Source organism: Anguilla anguilla, chromosome 6 (genome assembly GCF_013347855.1).
Source record: "Anguilla anguilla isolate fAngAng1 chromosome 6, fAngAng1.pri, whole genome shotgun sequence".
NCBI lineage: Eukaryota > Metazoa > Chordata > Actinopteri > Anguilliformes > Anguillidae > Anguilla > Anguilla anguilla.
This window is the reverse complement of record NC_049206.1, coordinates 4,904,802-4,922,445: the sequence shown is the minus strand read 5'-3', so window position 1 is coordinate 4,922,445 and position 17,644 is coordinate 4,904,802. Positions and strand designations below refer to the sequence as shown.

The 17,644-nt window shown below is 52.6% G+C and overlaps 2 protein-coding genes across 8 annotated transcripts in view; one reads left to right on the top strand and one right to left on the bottom strand.

Moving 5' to 3' along the window:
• The window catches only part of LOC118230663 (semaphorin-6B-like), a 26,819-nt gene extending 12,893 nt beyond the window's left edge, over nt 1-13,926 (top strand). The window contains exon 7 of the mRNA XM_035423875.1: nt 12,397-13,926. Coding sequence (XP_035279766.1) covers nt 12,397-13,358 — 962 coding nt within the window. The 3' untranslated portion in view covers nt 13,359-13,926. The remainder of the gene's footprint in view (nt 1-12,396) is intronic.
• LOC118229578 (transducin-like enhancer protein 1) overlaps nt 1-17,644 on the bottom strand; it is a 539,102-nt gene that overhangs the window by 93,446 nt on the left and 428,012 nt on the right. The window lies entirely within an intron of this gene.

Sequence of the window (17,644 nt, the reverse complement as noted above, 5' to 3'; positions counted from 1 at the left end):
CCGTGATTTCAATTCATAAATTTTCAACGGCATCCTCTTCGTTGAATTAGTCTTGATCAAAGCCGAGGTCCGTATTCCGGGACTCAGGTATCCTGGCAACCTCCGAGCGTGAGCCACCGAAACATTAGCTTCCGTCAAACTCTGGAGTGCGACTCAATGAAGCGCTAATCGCTAGCTCTGTGAACCTCAGAGCATGGCTTAAGGAAGCGCTAGTCGCTAACCATGCTACCCGAGTCTGACTGTGACTCAATGAAGCGCTAACCACTAGCTCTGCGAACCTCAGAGCATGGCTTAAGGAAGCGCTAGTCGCTAACCATGCTACCCGAGTCTGAGTGCGAGTCAGTTACGTGCTAACCACTGTCTGCTAACGCTGCGAACCTCAGAGTGTGACTCAATTAAGTGCTAACCGCTAGCTCTGCGAACCTCAGGGCATGGCTTAAGGAAGCGCTAGTCGCTAACCATGCTACCCGAGTCTGAGTGCGAGTCAGTTACGTGCTAACCGCTGTCTGCTAATGCTGCGAACCTCAGAGTGTGACTCAATGAAGCGCTAACTGCTAGCTCTGCGAACCTCAGAGTATGGCTTAAGGAAACGCTAGTCGCTAACCATGCTACCCGAGTCTGAGTGTGACTCTGTGACACCCAACCAGCGAACTGCGCTGTAGCCTCAGAATGTAGCGCAGAGTCCGTTGGGGCGTAGCTTTCGCAGGTCCGCCGTTCTCCTGGAGCCCGGTTCTCTCTCTCTCTCTCCGTGGTTCGCAGCCGAGTCCGAGGCCCGGCAGGTGCGCTCCGTCCGCCGGGAACTCTGGGAACGTCGGCATCGGTTGTGTGTAACTTGGCGAGAAGCGAACAGCGGAACGACGTGGAATTTCCCAACCCGGCCCCCGGGCTGTCAGTTAGAGGCGTTAGGAGGCCTCTTTAGTGGGGTAGTGGGCAGTGGGGGTGGGGGGGGGGGGGGGTGGAGTGGTGCAGTTTGGGGGGGGTGCAGCAGAAAGAGCAGAATGTCATTAACAGCAGGCTTCGCCAAAGCCCGCCGCACCTGCTCACAGCTGGTGCTGCCGCCCCGCTCTTTGTTCTGCTTTCAAACCCCCCCCAGTCAGGGGCTGGTCTGGAAAAGTGCTTCCGTGATTGGGCTTTTAAACCCCCCTCTCCAAACTCCTGCCCCCCCCCCCCCACCCCCCCCCCACCCCCCCCGCCCAGAGATAGAGCCGGCTCTGTGGGTGGGAGACTGCAGACAATCGTAAGAGGCTCCTAGCCGACTCGACGAAGCGCTGGTTTCTCAGCTTGTCGTGGTGAGTCGCGTGCCAAACTTAGACACCCCCCCCCCCCCCCCCCCCATGATTTGTTACTAAATAATAAACTACCAGCCCCCCCTTTGTAAAGTGTCCACCTGCACTGGAAAATTTGGAATATTCAGGTCTGTGGCTCTTTTTAAAAATTCTTTCTTCCCGCATTTTGGAATTCCCCGTCAAAACCGAAGGCCCATTCCCATCACTGCAACGTCGATACATCCATCAGCTTTATAAACCACTTTCCCCTGGTCAGGGTCACGGGGGGGGTGCAGGGGGGTGAAAGGCAGGATTAAACCCTGGACAGGTTGCCAATCCATCGCAGGCCCCACACACACCGTTCAACCACACATTTATACCCCAAGGTTCAGGTTAGACTCTCAAGTTGACCTGAGCCGCATATCCTTGGACCGTGTGAGGAAACCGTACCTGTACCTGGAGGAAACCCACGCGGACACAGGGAGAACACGCAAACACCACACAGTCGAGATTCAAACTCGGAACCTTCGTGCCGTGATCGCTACTCACTGCACGCCAGGCCACCCTCACAGCAACATCCTGTGTCAACTTGGAAGAGGGCACATTCCTTCCAAGATGTACACATCCACCCAGCATCCTTCCGTTCCCATGACTCCACTTGACAGGAAGGAAGTTAGGGTTACCAAGGTTACCCAGCTGGCGCAAACATAAGAGAAGCCCCAGATGTGTCTGATACGCAAATCAATGGCGTAATGTTACAGCAAAAGCGTTCAGAGAATAGCTTTGGTCTAGTACCACCATTGGACACAGTCCATTTTTGCGGGAAAAAAAAAAAAATTAAAGACAGGACTCTCATTTTAGAGGGTGTTAAGCTCAGGTGTATTTTTGAAGAAGAAGAAAAGAAACCTTTTCTTTTCAGAATGAGCTTGTCGACAAAGCCAACTTCCCTTCAAAGCAGAGCTTGCTGTTGCCGGCACCTCAGAGGAGATTTCACACCACCGACGGATTTCAAAATCCGCCTCATCAAGAAACGGCCTCCCTGGCTTTCCAGCTGCGTGAACAGATATGGGGGGTTTTGTGGGGGGGGGTGGGGGGGGTCAGAGTCCGCGGTTTACTCGATCGCTTGTAGCACATTCTGTCGACGCTGCTGTGAAAGCACTTGAGCGTAATGACATAACGTGCTGCTTCGAGGGGAGGGGGGAGAGGGAGGGGTGGCCACAGATGGGAGCAATTAGAGAGCGGAGGATTTTGAGCGGGGGGTACAAAAAAAAATGTAAAAAAATTTTAAGCATGCGTGATTTGACTGCGAATCGCAAGTCAAACCGACCGCCAGGAAGAGGCGTCTCAAGGTTTGGTGACATCCCTCAGGGACGGGGCGGGGCGGGGCGGGGCAGGGCGGGGCGGGGCGGGGGGTAAGGAATAAGAAAATGAAATCGTTCGTTTCGGCAGGTGCCCCCCCCCCCGCCCACTGAGGGCTGTTGCTGCTCTGTGGAGGTGTTGTACTGGAATTCAGCAGATGCTGAAATCCAGAGCGAATTACACAGCTTTTGCATTTGTTTAAGATGGAACCCACTTAAACAGCTGGATGTTTACCGAAGCAATTAAGGTTAAGCACCTGGCTGAAGGGTACAATGGCAGTGTCCTAACCGGGAATCAAACCAAGTCTAGTTCCCTGACCATCATTACTACACTAGGAGTAGTGCGACGGAAGCCATCTTTGCAAGTCGTTGCAGAGCTGTCTCCCCTGCCTGTTAAAGCTGTCACAGTCGTTTCTCATGTCATCGCCCAAGACGCCCCCCCCCCCCCCGCCACCCCGCCCCCAGAGGGAATATGCCCTCACCCCCATTCCCATCACGTACTCCCTGACTACAGAGAGAGATACAGACAGACAGATAGAGAGAGAGAGAGAGAGAGAGAGAGAGAGAAAGGGAGGAGGAGGGCAATCCGGTCAGGGAGAACGTGACACAGATTGTCTCTGCTCGAGCCTCATTTTGAGGGAACATGGGGGTGGGGTGGGGGGAAGGGGGGGGGCAGGTCCCGGCAGGCTTGTTAAGGAGGAACGATGGAGCGTGACCGGAGCCTGCGGAACGTTCACTCGGAATGCCGGGAGAAGAGGAACACAGTTCCCTGGAGGACTCTCCTCAGTTCTCCTTAAATTATTTGAGGCGGGCCTCTGTATGTTGGGGGACAGAATAAGCGGGTAATGGATGGTGTTGAATACCTTCCAGGTAATCGAGCCTCAAGCATGGGCGGGGTGGGGGGGGTGGGGTGGGTGGTGCATAGTGGGGTGCAGGGGCTTTTTGGATTGGATTTTGTTTTTTTTTGGGAGGGGGGGTGGGGGGGAGTTCCTGTTCTCTTTTTTTTAAACACTGTTGTTCATGTATACTGTTGGGGTGCGTACTAGAGAAACTCAGGTTATGTCGCTTGCTTGTCGGCGCAACAGCAGAGAAGCCCCCAATCCTTTAGACTCGAACCAGCAACCCTCCTCAGTTTCCCTGACAACCGTTCTTGCCCTGCTTCAGCCGCTAATCCATGCGTGTCCGCTGAATTAATATTCATCACGCCGCACAGCGCTGGCGTCGGCACGGGTGGGCCAGGGCAGGCCCACACAGTCGCCATACAGTCGTATCCCAGCTCGCCCGTTTCTCCTGGCTGAACCGTCACACCCAGTTGTGAATGCCCGCCTCCCTCTACGCAGGCCCAACTACGTTAGTATTTCAGACTGCGCTGCCGCTGCGTGGATACATGCATATTTTCTGGCCGACGGCCATGATGGATTTTATGTACAGGAGAATGTGAGACGGATCACGGGGCGCCTGATTTAGGAGCTGATTCTTCTTCTTCTTCTTCTTCTTCTTCTTCCCTGGATCCTGGAATGGATCATTAAGCTAATAACACGCCGAGCGTGAGGTCCGTGACATTTTCCCTCTCTCCCTCTCTCCCTCTCTCTCCCTCTCTCCCCCCCTCCCTCTCTCCCTCTCTCCCTCTATCTCCCCCCGGTGTTCGTTATCTGGATCTTGTGCGTCTCTGCTTCCCCCTCGGCGGGGGGAAACGTACGCGGCTGCCCTGGCCGCTCGCCGCCGCTGACACCTCTGGAGAAGAAGCGCGTGAAAAAAGAATAAAAAAGAATAAAAAAATATATTTCTTTTTTTTCTTCCTTTTTTTTCTTTTTCGCAGAAAAGCAATTTATTCCGCGCGCGCAATCTCCCGAAAGTGGCCCCCCTTCCAGCTGTTGAATTATACGGAATTTGATGTCGCCTAAAAAAAAAGCCTTCGGAGATAAAGCTGCGGCCGTGTCTTATCTCCGGCCGCTGGGGGTGGACGCGGTCGACGTGACCGTGAAAAAATAAAAAATAAAAAAACAAAAAACGCGGCGGTGGCGGCGGTGCTGGTGGTGGGAAAACGGCGGCTCTTTTTTTTTTGGAGAGGGTCCGGCTCGAAAATCACGCGTGCGAACGGGCGAACGTACGCGGAATGTAAACGGACCCCGGTAACCGTGTCCCGGCTCGTTATCCGGTTCACCGCGTCGGACGCCGATGGGCGCTGCGCGTGCGCCGCGTGCGCTGCGCGTCGATTGGCGTGTTCCGCTCCCTCCTCCGCATCGACCCCTCCCCTCCTTAATCGATGCAGTCTGCGCCCTTCAGCAACTTCTACGAAATTTCGGCAACGACGATAATGATAATTCAATATGAAACCGTTATAACACATTGCACCAGGTTATTTTTTGCGCGAGAGATCTGCGTGTTGCGGTGTGGATTTCTGGGAGGTGGATTATTCCGCCCTGCCGTTTCTCAGTGTGATGCAGGACCTGGAATTTTATTCCTTCCTGTGCCTGGTGGGTAAATCTTATGCACTCAGGGCAAAGCCTGCTGAGAGAGAGATGGGGGGGGGGGGTTGCAGACAGAAAGAGAGAGAGAAAGAGTGAAACAGACAGAGAGACAGAGAGAGCAAGACGGACAGAGAGAGAGGGCGAAACAGACAGACAGACAGACAGACAGACAGAGAGAGGGAAATGGACAGAGAGAGAGGGCGAAACAGACAGACAGACAGACAGACAGACAGAGAGAGGGAAATGGACAGAGAGAGAGGGCAAAACAGACAGACAGAGGGAGAGAGGGAAATAGACAGACAGAGAGAGAGAATCAGACAGACAGACAGACAGAGGGAAACAGACAGACAGGGAGAGAGATGAGAATCAGGGGAGCAGAGACATTGCTTCAGCACAGGGAGCCAGAACCCAAGTCAAGATAATGAGGAGAACCACTGAACCATGGGCACAGACAGGGGAGTGATCCCTTCAACACACACACACACACACACACACACACGCGCGCGTGCGCACACACACACGCACACACACACACACACGGGCAGACACACACGCACACACACACACACACACGCACACACATGGGCAGACACACACGCACACACACGGGCAGACACACACGCACACACGCACACACACACGCACACACACGGGCAGACACACACGCACACACACACACACACACACACACACGGGCAGACACACACGCACACACGCACACACACGGGCAGACACACACGCACACACACGGGCAGACACGCACGCACACGCACGCGTGCGCACACACACACACACGGGCAGACACACGCACACACACACACACACACATACACACACGGGCAGACACACACGCACACACACACACATGGGCAGACACACACATATATGCGCACACATAAGCATGCGTGAACACACATATACGTGCACATGCACACGTGCATGCGCACCCACATACATAATACATATTTGCACACACACATGTACACACACACGCATATGCATACATGTATGCACACACACACAGACATATGCAAGTACCCACACATACACATACCCACACATGAATGTGTGTATACACATAATCACATACATTTGGTATATACACAAATGGGCACTGTAAACATATAAGCGCCAATACACGTACACACCTTTAAATATACCACGACTATGTAATTATACATGACTGTGCACATGTTTAGCGATTCTTGGAGTTGCGCACACACCTCCTTCATACACAAACAGGCACACCGGGAGGCTGTAAAGATTAGCGTACACTGCACCATGTGTGTGTGTGCATGTGTGGGTGCACGTGCGCGCGGTTTTTTATGTTGGGTAACAACGGCAGGTACGACCACTGCAGTGCGGACTCCCTGCTGCAGCGCTAGCCCCCGGCGCGGCTAATTACCACGCACTTCCACCGACGCTACGCTCCGCCCCTCCCTCCCTCCCCCACTCCCCCCCCCCCCCCCCCCCCCCCCCCCCCCCCCCCCCCCCCCCCCCCCGCTGCCGGCGGCGGCTCTGAGGCAGTCGGGTTCATCCCGCCGAAACACCGCGTGCCTGCCAGTGCCGCGATCACCGGCAAAAGCAGATCCATATGTCCACAGTGTTTTTTTTTTTTAATGAAGAGAGAATCTTAAACAACAACGCCGTTGCTTTAATGGGATTTCATTACCGGAGTCATCTGAGAGGTAGTGTGTGAGAAACAGGAGAGAGGGGGGAGAGAGAGAGACAGCCAGAGAGCGGGGAGAGAGAGAGAGAGAGAGGGAGAGAGCGAGAGAGACGAGGGGAGAGAGACAGCCAGAGAGAGGGGGAGGGGGGACAGAGATGGAAGGACACAGAGGGCAGGAGTGGGATTGCATGGCATCTCCAGGGATGCAGTGAAAGGGAGAGATTAGAGGTAAAAAGAGATAGAGAGGGATTCACGGAGACAAAGAGAGAGAGAGACCGCAGAGAGAAAGAGCGAAGTGGAGAGAGAGGAGAAATGGAGGTAAGATTACATCTAAGAAAGGGAATGAAAGGTGTCCAGGTAGCCTTGGGACCCCCCTCACCACAACCAACCCCCCCCCCCAAAAAAAAAAAAAGGATTGTGGGGACATCTTCCCCTCACCTTGACTTTTAACCCTTTGAAGAGTGGGGTTTTTTCCGGAATGTTTTTTTTTTCTTCAGAATTCTAAGTCGGTGTTCTAGAACTCCATGAATCCATTGTGATTTAAGCCATTTAAGAGCATTCCAATCACACATTTGTGATCTCACACACATTTAAAGGGTTATATGCCATGCGGGCATCACGCCGGGCCCTGCCAGGGGTCTGGTCAGCGCGGTGGAGCCGCAGCCCTGCGGCACAGGCCCAGTTTTGGGCTGCCGTCCGGCGTAGTTCCTTAAATGAGCGAGCAGGGGAGAGCCGCAGGGGGCCCTAAAAATCACCTGTCTTTCCTCTGCCTGAATATATATTTACATCGGAATACCAATGGGACACTGACAGACTGGGTCTGTCTCTCTCTCTCTCTCTCTCTGTTTTAGCTTTTATTTCTCTCTATCACTCAAGTCTCTTTAACGGTTCGCCCATTGAGGCTGCCGGTCGGCGTTTCCACGGCAATAGAACGATGCGTTAGTTCTTTTTTTAACGGCCGCCGTCGCCACCTGTGCCTGCCGCTGCGGCTGCCTCGCCGTCGCGTCTGTGTGTCGTTGGGGTGATTCGTGAAAGCGAAACGAGGCAGCGGTGCAGTGGATAACTGGCCAGCAGCGTCGGCCCGCGCGGCGGCCCGTACCAGCCGGGCTAGCAGAGCGCTCCTCCAGCACAACAAGACCCGGCTCGGCTAGCTTAGCCTGCTGGGCGAACGGCATAGCGGCAGCACGCTTTGCAATCCTCTCTTGCCAGCGTGTGCTAGGCGCCGGCTAGCAGAAACCCACGCAGAGGCATTGTGGGTAGGCTATTCAACGGGCTCTAGAGGCAGTTGTGACACAGAGACTGGACCGCACGCACGCGCTGAGCGATTCTGAGGTCATGGAGGTGGCTCGTACACTTGTGACCACCCATTCTGTTAGACCCTCACAATTAACCCTTTAGGGTGTCAGATCGCAAATATGTAGTTAGAAATGTTCTTAACTGAACATTCCAACGCTGATGCAACAATTGCTGCTGGTAACTGAAAGCAACAGAGTTATAGAACACTGACTTTTTTAGAATTTTTAAAAAGCATTCCAAAGAACCTGTACTTCAGGGTTAATGAGATTTAGGCTGTATTTTCAAAGAGGGCACAACATTCGATGGCACAGTTGGGGCACCCTGCAAGGGATTCGAACCCCCAACCCCTATGGGACCAACTCCAGTTTCCCGACCCATACGGCCACGGTGTCCCCTTCCTGATGTTCAGTTTCGACTTAAGAATGCATTTTCTGTCCAGGTTTGGATCTGTGCTCTTGGGTCTGGCTCCAGACCCCAGCACAGCTCAAGTGCGCTACAGCTGTGTCCAAGTGAGCTAATCGCCATTCCTCTACTCTTATATGATCTATGTAAACACAGCCCATAAAACAACAGACATTGGCAGAAATTCTGCTCTCAAAACCAGACTCCACCTGCGAAAGCTTACTCACGCTGAACGTAATCCAGGCATTTATTACCTTGTTTTTGCTTCTTTTTTTGTTGCGGTATTTTGTTGTTATTGCTTCGTGTTGCATCATTGCATTGATTGGTTGGACTCTGCCTGCGGCACCTGCGCATGGAGCGCCCTCGTGCGACGCAGCGACCGCGCCTGAACTGCGCAGCTCACCTAGCAAGGTTGCTCAGACGACAACATTGCTTAGTAACGGGGGCAGGTCTGAGGGTCTTTTTCTGTGAGTCTGCAAGGTTACTGGTGGATTCAACAGGAATCCTCGTTTCCCGGGCAACACCGCGGAACAATAAGAAGTTGCCGTAGCTACAGCTGGAGTGGTGTCGGGGACATCATTGGCTGTAATGGATCGTGACAATTTGCCCAGTGAAAAATTGCATTTTGATGATGGAGCCGTGAGAATAATTGCCATTGAAAACAACTAATTTTCCATTTAAACAGCAAATTGCTGTTGCTTTGCCAACAACACCAGCTGCAGCATCGTAACTGTGTAAACGATCATCACAATGCTTTCATCACCCTGGAGTAAATCGGGTCCGTTTTTAAAGCCCCAAATGCAAACTGACAGATGTTTTGTGGGAAAAGGCCTTGGTTCTGTGTCACAACATTTAGCGGAATTAAATAAAGCCATATGCAAACAATATCGCCGGTTGGGTCTATTCTTTAATGGAGTCTGATCAAAGCGGCCCGGTTGGCAAATGTATAACTTAAATCGGTGAGGTCATCCGTGTGTACAGATTCCAAAAGTGAAGTCAAACGACACGGCGCAAACAAGCGCAATAAAATGGGGTTTGTTTTATGCCCCGACGTAAGAACTATGGATATAAAAGAAACAAACATCGTAAAAAAAATAATTTTAAAAAGCGCAGACAAACGCAGCGGACTTGTTCAGCCTCGGCATTTAAACGGCCGCAACGAGGAAGCTATCTCTTCCCCACAGGGCTCGACGCCGCCGTGGAAGCGCGAGAAATTTAAAGGACAGGAAAATGTTTTCAGCGTTTATTATATATATATATATCTTGGGTGTATTTCATTTGTGAGATATTTCACTGTCACTGTTTACAAGAGATCGGCGCGACAGACACAGCAGACAGAGAGGCTACAGAATCATTCAAGTTCAACGTGTTTCTCTAACATAGTGCAGTTTCAGGAAACTGTTGAAATAAAAATGTCCTTCAACCAATCATACTTAGTTTTGATGAAAGAAGAATAACAGAAAGACTGCGGAGAGAGAGGGAGAGCACATTAAACGAACGGAATGTAGGCCTACTGCAATATCTTTTAAATGTGTCGTCTTTATAATGATACCGTCATTCCACAGCTGTACCTGAAAGAAGTAATACGTTTTTTTCTTCAGCCAAATTATAGCCTATTATTTCAGAAATGAAATAACGGCGTGGATTAAAATGATTCATTATAAAGTAGGCATAGGAACACGTTTACAGTAGGCCTAAAGAAGAAATCTAGGGTAATGCTTCTTAGCAAGTCCTTCTTGCTGGGGTTCTGTGGGAAGCCTGGTTGTGTGTGAATATATTTGCCACGCAGCCGTTATTTTTCTTTTCTTTCCTTTTTTTTTTTTGAACACAGCAAGACTCTCAAAAGCTGTCAAAAGGGTGCGTGGTTTCTCCAGGTAAAAGAAGCAAAAAGCAGAAACTCATCCACTTGGGTGGAAAATTAGAAAATGATGAGGAGGGTAATGAGAAGAGTGGTCATAATTGAAGAGCAAGGCAATTTAGCACCGTGTAATGAGCAGTGAACTGTGGTGTCTCTCCCAAAAATGAAACAAAAACAGCAGCATCACCACTGTAACCGTCGCTCTTAAAAATGGGGAGGACCGAGGACGGCACAGCAGCCTAAGGGCTGTGATGACAGACTAGACTAGTTTCTGAACTTTCTTTAGCTTGTAGCATCTTATGAAGTGGACACGACCAACCGATCACCGCGGAAATACAGAAGCAATAAAAGTTTTGAACAGGAAGGGACGGACAGTCTATCTGTACAGAGGTCTGAGGCGTAGCCTATTCCTGATTGCATATTTCGGGTGCTGATCTACATCTTATCCTGAGTGTTGTAAGCTCAGCCAACGTGCTCTTCCTAGCTTTTCCGATCAGCAGCCGTTAGCTGGAAAGTTAGCCGTGGACGTTGCTATAAAAAAAACGGTTGAAATCGCCCTCCTCCTCGTGAGTCACAACATTCTGTGAACTAGTCTCCCCTAATGCAGGGTTGGCGGGCAGGTTTTTGTGCTTTTCGCCCGTTTTGTCTGAAGAAACGCCACACGAAAAGGTGTTGTGGTGGGAGTCGGAGTACAGCTCTGCTGTAACAAGCGGGCGGGTGACCAGCATACAACGGGGATGCAGGCATTTATTTAAATGCAGCGGGTGGAGCTCGGCTACTTAGCTAGCAAGCGCAGTGAGGTGCTGTGTAAAGCCATGGCCTTGTAGCGCGTTGCCGTGACAACACTCCCTGGAGAGGAGGTTCAAAATAAGGACGTTGCCCTTGGCTAGGGTCGGTTTTCGCTTTTACCTGACTGGTAATGCCTTCGTTTTTAGAGCCTTTGGGTCAGATCTAACCTTGGGCGAGTGCTTCTGACTCGTTATATAAATATAACGGTTTTATTTATTATTTTTGTGGTTCAGGTAACAAGAGGCTGTGTAGATTTCAGAGGAAGAATTTTGTATTATCATCATTTTTTTCAAATAAGTAATTCCTACTTCCTTTTACTTTGACAATATCAAATCCATCACACGTGACCCACAGGATAACTACGCTCCCCAGTGGCCTTCTGGGTAGCCAGGCCTGTGCTGAAAGTCATTTCCTGAAATCTGAAATCTGTGGAGAAAGTTTGGGAGGTATTCCATATCTGGGACACGATTATTACAGCTCATTAAAAACCTAGGGGTAAAATTGCTCCTAGTTTTTGCGGTAAGGGGGCCAGTTATCTTGCTGTATCAACAGGGCAACCCTAAACAGCCAAACCCCCCCCCCCCCCCCCAGAGAGAGAGTATTTGACCACGCTTAAAGCAGGACAAATGAGCCAGCGCTTTCCTGGAGAGCCAGTGTGTACACGCAGGTTCCCGTTTCCACCAATTACCCCCGACACAATTAGCTAACTATCTTCTTTACACCAATTATATACTCTATTCGCTGGCAGATTAGACCACAGTAAAAGGTTCTCATCGTGACACGAGGACGGCCCCCGGCTGTCATTATTGTGCTTATCAGTGCGTGTAGCTGAATGTGAATGTCTTGGAGGAATGGAAACAAAACGACATCCTTCATTAAGGGGAGGAGAGATTTCTGCGAGTGTCTGGCTCTGCGTAATGTGAAATGTAACAGCCAGACCAAGACGCTTCCAATGTATATGTGAGACACTTTAGCTGTTTTAGAGGGCAGTAAAATCTGGATGAAAACCCCTGCTGTTCCCAGATAATTTTCTACTCCGCGCACTTCCGAGGTGAAACGTTCGAACCGTAGTAAAAGTGGAATTTTGTGCAAATAGAAAGTAGAATTTTACTGCCATCCAAGGGATTAAAGTATTTTGTGTGTGTGTATGTGTTGTGTGTTGTTGTGTGTGAGTGTTTGTGTGAGTGTGTGTCAGTGTATATGTGGTGTGTGAGTGTGTGTCTGCACGTGAGTGTGTGTAACGCTGTCTCTCTCTCTCTCTCTCTCTCTCTCTCTCTCCTCTCCTCAGGGCTCCTGCAGGAGAGCTTAATGGAGGAACCCGAGGGGCTGGTGACCATCAACCTGCTGGTGGTGTCCGCAGTCTCCGCCTTCGCCACCGGGGCGGTGCTGTCGGGCCTGGCCGTCTGCTGGATCATGGGCCGCAAGCACCGGCGCCGGTCCCGCGGGGGCGGGGGGCGAGGGGGCGGGCCCGGGGGGGGGCGGCGCAAAGGCGAGAAGGAGCAGGGCATGCTGGGACAGGGCGGGGCGGGCTCGGTGGCCAGCGTGTCGCGGCACAGCGGGGGAGGCGGAGACAGGCCGCGGTCCCAGGCCGACGCCCTGTTCGACATGTCCAACGGCTGGACCAAGGCAGGGGACCTGGACCCGGGCCTGCTGCCCACGCCCGAGCAGACCCCCCTGCAGAAGAAGCGCCCCCCTCCGGGCATGCGCCTCTCCGAATCGGGCTGGGACCAGAGCCAGACCTTCCTGGGACCCCCGCCTCACTCCTCCTCCTCCTCCTCCATCTACCTGAGCTCCAAGCTCTTGCAGGGGGGCGGGGTCCGGAGGGAGGAGCCCGGCGACCCCCCGCAGCACTACCTGGCCCTGGCGCGGCAGCGGGAGCGGGAGCAGGTGGGACGGGGAGGAGGGGGGGCCCTGCGGAACTCGGCGGGGGAGTACGCCTACCCGGCCACGCCCCAGGACACGCCCGACCGACGGAGGGTGGTGTCGGCCCCCAGCACCCAGCAGGACTACGGCGAGGCCCTGCGGTGGGCCCACGAGGGCTTCGGATTCGCCCCGCCCGGCCACGCCCACGTCCCGCCCGGCCACAGCCACGGCCACGCCCCAGTCCCGCCGGTCCATCACCACTATGGCCCCGCCCCCACGGGCCTGACGCGGGCGGGGCTGCATGGCCCCCGGGGGCTGGGGGACCTGGCCGACCTGGGCCACCTCCTCAGCAAGGCCACCAGCGAGCGGACTCCGACCGGCCAGTGAGGAGGAGGAGGAGGAGGAGGAGGAGGAGGGGGATGATGAAGAGGCTTCTCCTTGGACGCAGAGGAGGGTAGCCACGCCACCTCTCCCGCCCACCCCAACTTCTCATCGACGCCAACCCCAACCCTCCACATCTCCAATGGCCAGACTCTCTCTCTCTCTCTCTCTCTCCGTTGGGAGACACTTTCTCTCTTTCTCCAATGGCCAGACTTCTTCTCTCTCTTTCTCTCTCGCTCTCTCTCTGTTGTATCGCTTTTTTCGGGGAAAGAACACCGGCAGGAGGATTTTTAAAAAAAGGAGACTGGCGGAGAGAAGAGAGAGAAAACAGGAGAGCAGCTTTGCTGGCGATTGAGAGTGTGGCGGTAAAATGCCCCCCCCCCCTCCCCCGAACCCCCAGCTCCCGCTCAGATAACACTGTTCGGTTGGGGGGGGGCACGGGGACGGGACGGTTCTGTTCATCCCCAGACAGTGCCGACGGTCACGCTCGCCTCTCCGAGGTTTACAGGCGGATTTAAAAGAGGGCGCAGCCGCGCGTCCCGCCGGCGTGGCGGCTGATAGCGCGGATCTTCGGGGGACGCCAGGACAGCGTACCTAACTCCCCATCCCTGTGGCAAAAAAAAAAATAACAATAATACAGCGTAACGGCTGCTGTCTCTTAAAGGGAAAATTCTCGGTGAAATGCCGCCGCACTTTCTTACAGGATTAGTTTTTTTGGGGGTTTTTTTTTTTTTTTAGAAAGAAGAAGACCTCATCCTTCGAGCTGTGTGTACTTGCTTCAGTGGGAGATCTTCCCCTCGGGCATGAGAAGAGAGAGAGACAGAGGGAGAGAGAGAGAGAGAGAGAGAGAGAGAGAGAGAGGACCTCCGGAACACTGGGAGTATAAGAGGGCTGAACTCGCCACGGTTGTTGTGTCGACAGCGCCCTCTCCTGGGCGGCATCGGTGGAGCGAGCTGAGCGGACAACCTTCGACCACAGATGTGCGGGGGAGGGGAGGGGGGGGGGGGCGGTTGGGATGGGGACGGGGTTTTTTTGGGCAAGGCACAGCGGGGGTCCAGCGAGGCTACACGGAGACAGGAGAGCGAGATCTGAGGGTCTGAGAAAAAATCCCCGCTGATCTTCCAGAACGTTCCGCATTGTTGGGTTTCCCTGTGAACTCCGGAACATTCTGTACCATGTGTTCCGCACACGGAGACGTTCCATTCTGACTCACTGGGGAGAGGGGGGGGGAGGGGGAACGTGGGTGAACCGATGCAATGCGGGTTCGACCCGCGGGCACCCTGCGCTGTGTGTGTACAGGGGTCTACCAGGAGGGGGCGCCATGCTGGGGAGGTGGGGGGGGGGGTGTCCTACTCAGGGCTCTCTGTATGAAATGAAGCCTCTGTGTGTACAATGAGGACCATGGTGAACTGGACATTGACATCTCTGGAAGGGGCATTTTTAGCATGGAGGAGTGTGCCCCTCCTGCCACTTTGAATACATAGGGGTCACAGGGGACATGGGGTGGAGGGGGCAGTCCCTCCCAATTGTCGTAAACACACACACACACACACACACAATGTACACACGCAAGATGCACACTCTCTTTCCCAGGGGTTTTGTCTGAAAGCTATTCCCCCCAGGAAACGTGGGTATTGCTTGTGTTTGTGATTTATTCCGCTAACTCCCACCCCCCCCCCCACCCGTGCAGTAGGGTAGTTCGTTTATCAGCACCCCCAGCTGCCCGCCCTACACATAAACACACACACACACACACACACTGGCCCCGCACACTCATGCATGCACACATACACACACACACACACTGGCCCCACACACTCATGCATGCACACACACACACACACACACACACACACTGGCCCCACACACTCATGCATGCACACACACACACTGGCCGTACACACACACACACACGCACGCACACACACACAGTCACATGCATACTCTCACGCGCAGTATAAACCCACATGTGAGTTTTTGCTGCTAAAGCAGCCGTGAGAGGCAGGTGATGTCACACACCGAATCGCCCTGAATGGCCCCAGGGCTCGTTTCCCAATCGTCATGGCAACCGTACCTCCAGTACCGCCTCCCTTGGTTCTCACTGCACAGGCAGAGACAGACACCTGGCTGAACCAATAATGGCTTACGGGCTGAGAGGAGAAGAGGCGCTGGAAACAATCTGATTGGCTGCCGGGGGCTGGATTCACCTTTCTGAGGGGAAGTGTACCGGACCCAGCCACTGGCTGCCTGGTGCACCTTCAGGAAGTGGCCTACAGGGGGAGCTCTTTCACTGGAGTGGTGCAAAGTGGAGGGGAAGACTGCTGACTACTGGAAGGCGAGGTCTGGGGGAAAGAGTTGCCATTGTGTGTGTGTGTGTGTGTCTTAAGGTCAAGGTCAAGGTGAACTTTATTATCCCACAAGGGGAGATTCATGTGGTCATACACGTCCCGTTTAAAACACAGAGGTACACTGTGCATACACTAACAAACACGCGCACACACACACACACACACACAGTGTCTATGCGCGTGCGTGTGTGTGCGTTTGTGCACGTTCACGAGCCAGCGTGGCCCCTCCCCCTGTTTTTAAATTCTGCTTAAAATTCGGGGGCGACATAGCTCAGGAGGTAAGAGCGATTGTCTGGCAGTCGGAGGGTTGCCGGTTCAAACCCCGCCCTGGGCGTGTCGAAGTGTCCTTGAGCAAGACACCTAACCCCTAACTGCTCTGGCGAATGAGAGGCATAAATTGTAAAGCGCTTTGGATAAAAGCGCTATATAAATGCAGTCCATTTACCATTTACCATGCTTAAAGCAGCCCTCTCTGCTCGGTCTGGTCCCCGCCCCTCACGACCTGTTGATCCCAGGAGACCCCGCCCCCTTCTCCTGGGACACGCCCCCGCTCCTCCTCGCACACCGCGACCCCACGGTACACCTGAATAAACCTGGACACCATGCAGGACCTGAACTAGAATCTGAGCCAGAACCAGAACCAAGACCAGAACCTGAGCCAGAACCAGAACCAGAACCAAGACCAGAACCTGAACCGGAACCTGAGCCAGAACCAGGACCAGAATCTGAACCAGAACCTGGTGGACTCGGCTTACAGCGAGCGGCTTTCCTTTCGCCATGGAACACACATTTTTAAGAAGGAGGAACAAAAACGTCTCATCCTCACACACACACACACACACACACACACACGTACAGTATGTGCCAAGCTGCTGCGTTTTTACCATGGAGGCCGTCGTGAGCTCCTGTGACCTGACATTTAAAAATAAATAAATAAATAAGTGAAACAAAGGGGCGGACCCAACGAGCGGCATCTCCATTTTAAGTGTTTTACTGCTTATGATGTGTGGTAAACTCTTGATGCAGCCAATGATGTTTGCTTTCAAATAATCTAGCTACAGAAAAAAAATGTTTGCTTTTATTTTTTTTAAAGAACTGTTTTGCTTTCATTTTGCTGAAAACCACCCCCTCCCCACTCCCCGCCATCCCCACCATCCCAAGCCAAATTTAAAGTGGTGACATCACGTACCATGTTTAGGGAAAGGCAGAGCGATAGGATTGTATCTCAAAAGACCAGAGGTTTTAAGCCCGCTGCCGCAAACTGCCATAAAACAGTATAAAGAGAAAAAAAATGGCTACATTCATTTTTAAATACTGTATACTGCAAATTCATTTTCTTCACCACCACTGTATGAATTTTTTTAAACATGAGCACAAATGAATTTTGCATTTTGTGAAGCTGTAGACAGTAATATTAGGCGGTACTTTTTCAGTGTCTCTTTTTTTTAAAAAAACAAAAAAAGAAAGAAAAATTCAGTGGAAATATTTTTGTTTGGGGTTTTGGGATAATTCCGTGTTTTGATTTGATTGGCTCATCAGTGTGCGAGTGTTGACTGTGCAGCGAATGAGATGGTCTCAGTATTTACCGTCTGGATGGCTGCAGCCTGCTGTCATCTCTGTGAAACAGGATAATTGCAGAGGATAATTGCAGGCTTGCCTCCGGGTGCGAATCCCACTTCTACACAGCGTTGAGTCTCCTGTTGCTTTGGCGACCAGCTGCAGTTGTGTGTGTGTGTGCGTGTGTGTGTACGTGTGTATGTGTGTCAGTGTCACAAGTGGTGGTCGTCTTGTTGGCCGACTGACTTCCGCACGTGTGCTCTGCATAAATCCATTCCTCCAGGGGACCTTAAGCATGAGAGAGCTACGTGATGTGGTCGTTCAGCCCGGCAAGTATGGATGCGCGCTTCCGTGCAATACCGTTCGAGTGTGTTTATGAATAAAAAC